The 11914-nt window shown below is 40.2% G+C and overlaps 1 protein-coding gene across 2 annotated transcripts in view; it reads left to right on the forward strand.

Annotated features, from left to right (window-relative positions):
• ubac2 (UBA domain containing 2) overlaps nucleotides 1-8913 on the forward strand; it is a 26183-nt gene extending 17270 nt beyond the window's left edge. The window contains exons 7-9 of one of the 2 annotated variants that reach the window (XM_016527214.1): nucleotides 663-917; nucleotides 7856-7987; nucleotides 8407-8913. In XM_016527214.1, coding sequence (XP_016382700.1) covers nucleotides 663-917; nucleotides 7856-7987; nucleotides 8407-8514 — 495 coding nt within the window. In that variant the 3' untranslated portion in view covers nucleotides 8515-8913. Of the gene's footprint in view, nucleotides 1-662; nucleotides 918-7852; nucleotides 7988-8406 lie in introns of both variants that reach the window. The other variant, XM_016527213.1, reaches the window with a different exon arrangement.
• Nucleotides 8914-11914: the final 3001 nt, after the last annotated feature.

Genomic DNA, 11914 nt, shown 5'->3' on the forward strand with positions numbered 1-11914 from the left:
TGTCTGTTGGGGAACCGTCAAAATAATCAAACTGATATTACATTAAAAATAGTTCAAAGCAAATATGTCTTATTACACATTCATCTGATCTGATATCTGATCTTATGGCTGTTTGAGGAAAAAAATATTATTATTATTATTATTACTATACTTATAAGTGGTCTTTGATGTCTTTAAGTAAAGTAGCATAAGAAAGATGGCAAGATATGAGACTTATAATACATTATAACTATGAGAAATATAATCCATTGTAACTTAAGTGGATGCAACATGTTCACTGTGTGTTATAAATCATCATACTCTTAAAAGCTATAACCACAAATAAGTAAATATTATAAAACATTAAAACTGTTCTTATAAATATTCATAAGACGATATAACATATTATAAGGGCTTTTATAATGCATTATGCATTCATTATAATGCCTTCTGAATACCCTTATAATGTATTATAAATATGGGCTTCATAGAAAGTGTTACCGACTTTTTTTTTATTATTTAAAATGAATAGTTTTTTTGTTTCAGTCCTGTCATAAAAACATACATGATTTGCTAATGCTAGTTGTGGTATTGGAAGGAAAGTTCTCATTTTAAAGAGCATTGGCTCTGTTAGCAAATGGCATTCTAATGTAACCTCTCCTGTTACAATCACTCTTTTCCAGATCGCAGGCATGTTGTATTATAGTAATAAGTTGGCAGTCCAGAAGTTCTTACGAGTGCCAGGATGGGCAGCCAGATGTGGTTCGGTGCTCCTAGAGCCGGTCTTCTCTGATTCTGAGCCCACTGCAGAGGCCCCGCTGGGGATGGGCGCTACTTTGGACATCCAGAGACAGCAGAGGATGGATATGCTGGACCAGCAACTGCTCCTGTCTCAGCTGGCACACCTCAGGAGAAATGCACAGCAACAACAGGCTCAGGTATTTCTACAGTATTTTTATTATAGGGACAATCCCTCTTGAGCTACCTGGGGTGACTGACTTATAGCATTATGGTTATCAGTCCAGACTTTTAAACCATTAGGTTATTCTAAAACCCCCTCACATGACAGTGAAGAACTAGTCTTGCCATGAATGGAATACAGCTTACTCCTTCCAAAGGTCAGCTGAACATCTCACTTGCAGCCATGGTTTAATTCTTCTTAACCTTTTTGACTCAAAGCCCCATTGTCCAACAACAATGAGGCAAGATTTTTCCCTCAGAATTATATATATAGTTGTTGAGGGGGAAAAAATAAAACATTTTTATATGATTTTATGTTGTTGTTTTTTTTTAGCATTTTAATTAAAATAGATTATTTTAATCTATTAATAATATTAATAATGGGGATATTAATTGTAGTCATACAAAATATTAGAGTAATTTTAAGTCATCCTGTGGCCCCTTGGAAGCTTGCTGGGGCCTCCTAGTGGGTCCCAGCCCCCTGGCTGAGAACCTATGGTTTAGAATATCTCAGCAGTGTGACGTGGCAGTGTGTTATTGTCAGAATAAAAATCTCTTTTATTCACCAGCACTTGTTATTTGGTGTTGGGAGTGACTAAGTAAGTAGAGATTCTATCTCAACTACATCTTTCCGAAGTCTGACAGTAGTTCAACTGATTTTAGTGAATTGGTGAATCTAAATGAATAGACTCACACAAATTATGATTCACTGAATCAAGTTCCTGTACTATGTCCTGTGTGTTTGGCTTATGTAAATTACTATAATTTTATAATTTGTTTTATAATTTGGCTTATAAGTGTTTTTCTTGTATTTTACATAAGTTTACCTGTTCAGATTTACCTTTTTAGACCTGTTCAGTGAAATTAGATTATTGGTATTTTAAATATTCTGTATGGGTTAGAAGTTGTTTCCATTTCAAAATTTTATTTTCTTGAGAAGGGTATGTTCACATAGTGTTGGACCATAAGCCATGCTGTTAGTGAGGAAATCAGTGATGGAGGACAGTTTACATTTCCAGAGTTTTCCATATCAGAGGTAAAGACATCAAAATGCAATAAGTGAACCAGCTCCATTTCTGTATTTCTGTTATTTAGAATATTATTCGGATGTTAAGCGATATGTCCTGTTTTTCTTCTTTTTTTCCTTTTAGTCTCTCATAATGTTTCTGTACAAGAGGACGTTAATGGTTTCCTATGCAAAAACACAGAAAGCCACATGTTTTCATCACAGATTCCTGATAATAGCACAGATAATTTCGTATTTGATGGAAATGAAACTGAAAATTAGAAAAGCTTTTATTTTCTGGAAATTATATGGATAATTAGCATAGAACATTCTTGTTACCTTTTAGTCGGTCACTTCGATGTTGTGTCAAAGTTCTGATACTAGAGGTCGCTCTTGGGAGCCCAGACACATCTGACATCATTGAGAAATTTGCATAGCTGGTCACACCCCATCTGGGTATAAACAGGCCAGCGTGGCATTTGCTCACTCGTTCTGTTTTTCGGAGACAAATGCAGCATCTCTCTGTGAGAAGCAGCAATTCATTCACCTCTCTATCTCCTCATTGTTGGATCTATGGCACAGGTCTAGGTCCCTTCCCCACACACAGCTAAGTGTTGTGAGAGTACCCCTGGGTGCTTCAACGGGGATCTTTAAGAGCAAATTTCCTCCTAGAAGACTAAATTCTCTAAAAAAAGCTTCACGGGTGGAATCGTGTGTTTACATGATGCCTTTCCATCAGTGCCCTTCTGGTTGCGGTTTCTACATCTCTCCCAGTGACCGACACGATCGCTGCTTTCCGCCGTGTTCACGCTGAAGCAGCCCTCGTGAATGGCTCGTGTTCCGCTTGCGAGGACATGGCCATAAGCACGATAGTGCTCGCGGCTCGCGGTCTTTTAGAGTCACCCCGACTGCTTCCCGTTCCGGCCCTTCTACTTCCAGGTATGAGGCTGCAGCGATGTGCGTCGGGGAAGAGCATGGTGAAGTGAGAGTAGATCCACCGGGTGAATCCCTGTGGACCTTTCGTTCTTTTCACATTTCTTCACTCTCACACTGTCCTCCGAATGAGTTTGAGAGCTCGTCTCAGGGCGAGTTCAATTTCTCATTCAGGGGTCGTGAAGAGGATGAGCTGTTGATCGCAGCATCAGAGGGCGAGCTAGAACCATCAGAAGCTGATAACTCGACTGAACCGGTGCCCTCGCCCTCTTCTTGGTCAGGAGATGATATACCAGCTCCTGTGTCCTCACTACCCTCTACGAGGGTCCAGCAAGGGGGTATACGGAGGTCCTCCAGGTGGAGAGAGCGATTGTGGTGCACCTTTGCCGCCGGCGGGGCTGTCCGAGGCTTCTGTCCAGGGCCTGTAAGTTTTCTTCATCCCTTGTGGCGAAGGCTTATGCGGCCTCTGGACAAGCTCCGTCTATCAGGCCAAGGCATTGAAAGAACTGCATGAGGGTGGTCCCAACCCAGAGGTTTTGCGCTCGGTGACCGACTATGCTTTCCGGGCTATGAAGGTCACGGCACCGGCTCTGGGGAGGGCGATGTCCACATAACAGACAGCTACCAAATGGTCATTAAAAGAGTTATTTCCTCCTTCCCTGGGTCACACTCACACACTTTGCGTTTCCGTTAAACATTGGACTATGGTGGCTGGTGTCTCTATTTTCACATTCCGTACAATAGAATCACCAAATAACTAGGGCTCTTTCAACAGGTTTCTCAGTGTGTGTGTCACTGAGTGGAGACAACCTGTTTAATGTTTTGATCGGAGCAGAAGAGCGGTGTTTTGTCCCGCGACTATGCCACCTCACAGTCACCCAATCGGCCTGCTGTGGGGGTTCTGCAACCGGAACCAAACAATGTACGGGACTCGCTAAGCTAGTCGCATCCAAAGCTGTATCTAAGGCCCTCACATTCTTACTTTCCTCAATTAAAGCTTGGATGCATGTCTCTAGTTCTGAAATTTTCTGTCAGCCTAACTATTTCCCTGCATTTATCACATGTGAATACCTCGCCGCTGACAGAGAAAGCTACACTATACATGTGGCAAGCAGTGCAAGTGACAATAACAGGAGAAGCCATTACTCACTGTGATTGTTGAATGATTCCGAATTACCACAGTTGTTTGATGAACCCGTGAAAAATGGAGCAAGAGAGAAAAAACGGAACGAGAGAGAGAAAAGGAAACGGTAAGCCTGAATGACAAGCTAACAGAATGCTAACGTGCTGCACTCACGGTTTAAATTAAAAAGCGAACGATATCAAATTAGTATGTTAGATAATATCAGAAGTATGGTGATAATTAAGTTATATTTTAGCAGTTTAAACAACAGAAAGTGATTGTAAGAAAAACAGAAAAACAAAGCTACACGGATCTACAATCGCAAACCACTCAGTAGCACAGCAGACAGGAACCAGAACTCACAGCACACAGGCAGCACTAACATTAAAAGAAAACTCAATATGACAGCACATCTCTCAGAGGATCATGCTCAGTCACTGAATTCCTTGAGAACCCTCAAGTACAAAACAGCGGTCCCTCTCAAATAGTTTCAGAGGCTCCTGGGGCATATGGCATCCTCTGATGTGGTTACGCCGTTGGGATTGATGCATATGAGAACGCTTCAGCACTGGCTTAACACCCGAGGCCCGAGATGGGAATGGCACCGGGGCACTCATCGTGTGACCATCACACCAGGGTGTCGCCGCACTTTCAGCCCTTGGAAGGACATCTCGTTTCTACAGGCAGGTGTCCAGACATATCATTGTTATCTATGCTTCCAGGATGGGCTGAGGCACTGTATGCTACAGGCGTGCAGCCTCCGGGGTCTGAACGGGCCCTCAGCTGCATTAGCATATCAATTGCTTGGAGTTGTTGATGGTGCTTCTGGCCTTGAGGAGGTTTCGACCATTGAGGCAAGCACGTGATCAGGCACAGATAGATCTGTTTGCCTCGCCAGAATCCACCTATTGTCCATGTGGTATTTCCTGACCGAGGCCTCCCTCAGCATTGGCAGTATGCGTTTCCACAATGAGCCTCATTGCACAGACTTTGTGCACAGTCAGGGAGGACAGAAAACAAATCTTGTTGGTGGGTATGGTCTGGCACCCACGCCCAGATCTCTGGAACCTCCATTTCTGGTCCCTGGACACGTCCAGGAGGAATTCATAGACGTTTCCCCCGCTGTGGTGAATACCACGTAGACCAGGGCCCCCTCTATGAGGTGGCTTTACGACTTGAAATGGAGCATTTTCGTGAATTGGTGTTCTTCCCGTGGGAAGGATCCTCAGAGATGTGGCATCGGTGCTATCCTTCCTCCAAGAGGGCCTGGACAGGCACTTGTCTGCTTCTACACTCAAGGTGTACGTGGCAGCTATTGCAGCAAACCATGACACTGTAGATTGCCGATTGGTGGGGAGGTACAATCTGGTAATCAGATTCCTAAGAGGCGCCCAGAGGCTGAATCCTCCAAGGCCGCAAGAGATCCATTTGGGCCCCTTCAGTCAGTTCAATTCAGCCTTCCTTACTGCGCTCACTTCTATCAACAGGGTGGGGGATCTTCAAGCCCTCTCCGTTAACAAATCATACCTGAAATTCGGGCTGGCAGACTATCACATTGTCCTGAGACCCCGGCCTGGATATGTGCCCAAGGTTCCCAACACTCCATTTAGAGATCAGGTGGTAACCTTGCAAGCTATCCCCCTTGCGCATCTATTTGGAACACACACCGAGTTTCAGACTGTCTGAACAGCTCTTTGTCTGCTTTGGAGGTCAGAAGAAGGGGAATGATGTCTTTAAACAAAGGATCTCCCACTGAATTGTGGACGAGATCCTTACGGCCTATCAAGCCAGAGGCTTACCATGCCCACAGGGAGTGATGGCGCACTATTACGCACAATTAGCAAATGGTGCCTCACTAGCGGACATTTGTAGAACTGCAGGTTGGGCTACACTTAATACATTTGCCAGATTCTACAATCTGCGTATGGAACCAGTCCCGTCCAGAGTTTTGAGCACTAGTCCTTGAACTCAGGTGGCTGGTAGGGTGTAGAGCTCAGTTCCTTCTTATGAACATTGGACTACCCTTCCATCACTCAAGCACTCTTACGTTCAGCAGAGGAACTCGCTACATTAATCTTACTATTCTTTGCCAGCAGAGAGCTTCATTGCCTGACAGCTAAAACATTGACCTAAAATTGCCCGATATGAAGCGTATCAGTCACACAGGATACGTTTTTAAGATATGTGTATGTAAATTAATTTTTACTTCATTTGTTATCTGCAATGGTCTTTTTGGGCAGGATAAGTAATATATTGAAATCATTTAGGTGGGTGTGTCTGCTGCACACTGCCGACACAGGTAACTGATACAAAATAAAATATATTTCTTTATGCATGTAATTATGCAGGAAATATTAAACATGAATGTATATCTGGTATTAGTATTAGAAATTGATTTGGATATACAATAAATAATATAATACAAGCCTCTGTTATTATATTGGTCTATGTTGTTTTGAAATTCAAATCTTGGAAATAAAGCTTCATGTCTTTAAGTCTGTATCATATGTAGTGAGCAATATTTCTCTGAATAAGTTATGATGTGTATATTTTTAATGTCCTGATTGAGCTACATCTTTCAGACTCATAAAGGTCGCGCAAATTCTATGGCGTTTTACTAGCATTACCGTTTTCATAGGAGTAAAATATTATGTTATGTATGTTTAATTAATTATTAATTTAAGCTGCGTTTAAATCATTACCTGCATCAAAATGAATGCTGTTGAAGGAATCATTATTGAAACATTTGCAGTTGGCCTACTGTACAAATAGAAGCACTATAACAAAATTACATAAACACTGAATAACTGTACAAGGCGAATTAAGATATATTGTATACAAAGCATAAATATTCAGATTTCAGAATGAGCACTTTGTCATTTGTAATGCATATGTTGAGTGTCTGATGTTCATCATGTTCATCTGATGTACGCTACTGTAATGTTTATGAACGTAACTTTTTAATATGCAGGGGAAATTCCCAACTTTTAAACAAATAACCGTTTACATGCTTAGGACATTTGCGTTGTTCAAACATACTTCAGATATAAAAACGCTGACTTGTTAGTTGATGTTTTCTCATTAAAATCATATGATTTCTTATTACCGGTAATTCAATATAATGTATGGGAATACTAGGGAATACCAATATGGCTGCGCGGTGGCTTCACTTTTATGATGTCATGAGCAATCCAGTTCTCTATTATAGATCAGTGGGCCCACCACAGAAAACTTCCCTATGTAGTACTTCCTGTCAATAAGTCCATAAGTTGGTCTCCACATGTCACATTCCCTTCAGGTAGGATGTGGTCGCCGTAGTGTTTTTCCCCACTCAGGAAACGGATGCTTTCCCAACGTTATCAAATAGGAATCAGAAATCACTACAGTTACAAAACAGAATCACTACAGAAATCACTACAGTTACAAAAAAGCAACTTCTATAACTAGAGGAAAGATACTCTGTTTTTAAAGTCGGCATTAAAGAAATTACAATGGTCTTTTCTTCCTTATTTTATATCAGATTATATGAAACTAATGAGAAAAATGTAGGGTGGGATCATTGTCATTTTGCTAATTGCTGCAGTCTGATGTGAGTGCCAGGTTGCTGGAAGGGACGGATTATTGACCCGCCCTCACACTGATGCAGAAAGGATGTCATAAGAGATGTTGTTCCGAGGGGAGGGGATGTTTTTGATTAAAGATTATGAGGATTAATGAATTATAATAATAATAATAATAATGATGATATGCACAGATGATTTATAATAAACACTGCAATATTCCGTTAAAAATAGGAATCGTCCATTTTTATACCATGGTGACTTTAGAAAGAATTCCTGTCATTAATTCAGCAGACAGGTCTCCTGAATTGGAACAGATTCTTCCCCACTCTAAGGCAGAGAGGACAGAACCGGCACCATGAGGGTCCCCAGCAACAACAGCCCTATATGCACCCGCCGGATAACACAGCTGTGGCTGAGGAGCAGGTGAGATTATATGCCAATCACCCAAGCAGTTCACCCAAAATTGAAAATTTGCTGAAAGTGTACTTTCAATGGTTTAAAGTTCATTTCACAAGATGTTAAGTGATGGACTGGAGTCGTGTGGATTACTTCTGAATTATCGGGATGTTTTTATCAGCTGTTTGGACCCTCATTCTGATGGCACCCATTCACTCAAGTGATGTAGTGCTAAATTTCCCCGAATCTGTTCCGATTAAGAAACAAAATCAAGCAAGTCAAGTGTACATTTTAAGCAAATTTACGTTTTTGTGTGAACAATTCCTTTTCCAATTCCACCTTCTATCAGGAAGATTTGTTTAGTGTCATGGGTTGCTAGATTTAGCTTTTTTTTTTTTTTTTTGCCAGATACTAACTTTTTAATAATACAATACTGTTTTCACCAGGTTGCAAGATTAATGGAGATGGGTTTCTCAAGGACGGATGCCCAAGAAGCTCTCAGAGCATCTAATAATGACATTAACATCGCAACAAACTTCTTGCTTCAGCACTAAGACAAGAATAAAGATGAGAAAGGAGAATGAGTTTTTAATTTCTGTAAGATTACTAAGTTGAAAGTTCTTAAGAACACAACACTGGTGGCATAACTACACCTGTTGGAAGAAGTTAAGAGCACTCACAATTGGTACACAATGCACAGGAGCTGATGATGTCACTCCCTTTCCGACTGGACAGTGTGACGCTCCTTCTGCTGTGTCTTGCAGTGCTACTAGGAGTTGACTTGCAAGTGCAACCCTCTCTGGTCCACAGGAAAGAGTCAAAATAATGGACAATTATATATTGTGTCTCAGGGCTTGTGCTATTTGGCATCATCATTGAACCTACATCTTCTAATAATAACAAATTCAATAATATATTCTTAAACTGTGTGTTGTTTTGCTATAAATAAACTGCATATAAGTCTTAATGGAATAGTTCATCCAAAAATGTACTAGTACTCATGTTGTTCCAAAGCTGTGGTTTTTCAGTCTTCCATGGAACACAAAAGAGGATGTTAAGCAGAATGCCCTGGCTGTTCTTTTGCATATAAAAAGGTAGAGAGTGACTAGTGGCTGTTAAGCTCCAAAAACAGGACTATGAGATACCACAAAAACAGTCTGGATGACCTTTGTGGTTACTTTAAGCCTAGTTCACACTACACAGAAGATCGCTGTGCTGTTCAGACTACATGACTTCTTGGCTGTCTTGAAGTCGTGGTGTTCACAGTACGTGACACTGCGTAAATGATCTGCAACAGGGGGTCACACACTACATGCGCTGACAACAACTCTGTCACCCAACGACTCTATCCCGTCCCCAAACCACGTTTTGTCATGAAAACACACGCGAGAAGTTGAACGGGAATGACGCGAAACAACAAGTGAAACAATCAAGTCAAGTCACCTTTATTTATATAGCACTTTTAACAATACATATTGTGTCAAAGCAGCTGTACAGCATTAATTAGGAAAATAATTGTGTCAATAATGCAAAATGACAATAGTAAACACTCAATTTTTTTAGTTAAAGGCAGTTCATCATTCAGCTCAGTTCAGTTTAAATAGTATCTGTGCAATCAAGTCGACGATATCGCTGGAAATTAAGTGTCCCCAACTAAGCAAGCCAGAGGCGACAGTGGCAAGCAACCAAAACTCCATCGGCGACAGAATGGAGAAGAGGTCCTCTCTAGGTGCTGATCCACCATCTGGGCTGGATACGGCAAACGGGAGTCGTTTATTTGAAAATGAACATCGGGAAGAAATTAGTGCTGCAAGCTGTTTGCGCGATGAAAAAAATTGCTGCATTTCTTGTGTCCAAACTTTTCTAAAAGCCGTGTTGCTGCTGCTGTTTTTCTTTCGCTGACCTCAACCCATGCCTTGCTCTCTCATTGGCTGTAGCTCATCGCGACACCTGACACCACGTGATGTCGAGTCGGCCGACTGGTCCAGATATTTAGCATGCTAGATATTTGTTTGGCGTCTCCGAGGCGTCGGCGACGTGTCAGTGAGCCTCTTTGATGTGTCGTTGAGGAGTTCACACATAAAGATTGCCGAGCGCCGATCACCCGCTGATTTTCCCCCGATCACAGCCCGACCTGTCGGCGAGCTTGTTAACTTGCAAATCAGGCTTAAAATCCTGTAGTGTGAACTAGGCATTATGTGAGGTGAAGTCATAATCAGTCAGTCCCTCTGTTGTCTGTGCTTGCACATATTCCAACTTGATAATTCAATGTACTGTAGCTTGACAGGTTCTCGAATCTAATGAAACAGGATGTGTGGCAGAGGCCCAAGTTTAATTTTGGATTGTTCCTTATGTAAAAGCTCTCATATGTCTTCAGAAGACTTGGAATATGGCATATTTCAACACTCTTTTGATGCTTTTTTTGATTGGCAAATTTGTTGTGTGGAAGAGGGCAGCCTGAACATTCTTTAAAATATTCCTTATCGTCACAGTATTTTTGTGTTCATGAGAGAATGAAAGTCATATGGTTCTTGGATTAACATGAAGGTGAGTAAATGATGACAAAATTATAATTTTTGGGTGAAATGTTTCTTTTTTTGGTCAAAACCTAAAGGGCTAGTTGTATGGCAGTGTATTTAGATTACACCTTGATTAAGTGGATTCTTGAAGAGACCTTTGCCACTGACACGCTATTTAGTTCAGAATCAAGACTAATCAAAATTTGGGAAACAGAAAGCACGGGATGTAATATTCTCTTAAAGTCTCAGATTTTTTTTAATTTTTATTATTATTTTAAATTAAGCAGAATCACAAATTGTGTCATTGTTATTATGTGACTTCAGTGTCTAAAAAGCCTGAAAAAGTACCATGACTTTTATAGTGGCATGTTGACAAAAGAAACAAGTGGAAATATTTGTGTTATTTTATTATGCTTAGAAACGTTTTGTGCACAGTGAAAATGGATAATATTCAGAGCATCGCTATCTTTGTGTTTCTGAGAGTGGGACAAAACTTTTTAACAGCATGATTTCTCTGTGGACAAGATGAAATATTGTTTCAACTCTCTCATTAAAGGGATGACAACAGTATTGATACTCATAACTGGCATTAAAATCATGTCTTTAAAGGATATTGCCATTTACATATTAAATTGAGATTATGATATTATATGCTAAGAAGTTTTTGTTCATGTGAATGTTCTCTTGCTGCTTATGCTAAACAATATTTGATTTTGTCTAATCAAGTGGCATTAAAACTCAAAAAAAAAAAAAAGTTTAAATTAATATATTTTGACAGCCAGAAAACCACTGTTCCAACCAAAGCCAAAGCACTTCTGCCACTCTTAATTTTCATTGTGGTCAAACAGTAGGTTTAAGATTTATTACGTTGGGTGACCATGAGTAAATTTATTAAGATGGTCTTTTAATTATAGTACTAATACTAATAATAATGTTTGGTTGCTCTTTCCTTTTCATCTTGGGAAAAATGCATTTCACCAGTTTTACAGATTGAGATGAAGTCTTGAACTGACTTTTTTTATAGACTAAACTCATTTTGTAAACCACCAGACTAAACTTTTAACAGTCACTCAACCCATTAGAGAAGGCTGAAGTGTGTGGTTAGGTTTTGTATCTAAAGCTCAGCCCATTCTTTCAATAGAGGTTAGACAACAGAATACAATGTACAATGACCCTGACCACAAATCTGTTCCTTTACTAAAATCTACCTCTTTTAAATCTGTTGTGCTAAACCGTCATCACTTATATTCATGTCACAAAAACTTGAACTTTATACAACATTATGTTGAAGCTACTCTTAAATAATGGATAAATATGTTCAAATTCAACAGTAAAAGCAATTAAACATTGATCATGTCGTCTAACTCTGCATCTTTGTTATTTGTGTACAATGCAAGTTAAATAGGCTTCTAAAACCTTATACCCTTGTCAACCC

This window comes from Sinocyclocheilus rhinocerous, unplaced genomic scaffold (genome assembly GCF_001515625.1).
Source record: "Sinocyclocheilus rhinocerous isolate Xijiao unplaced genomic scaffold, SAMN03320098_v1.1 scaffold721, whole genome shotgun sequence".
NCBI lineage: Eukaryota > Metazoa > Chordata > Actinopteri > Cypriniformes > Cyprinidae > Sinocyclocheilus > Sinocyclocheilus rhinocerous.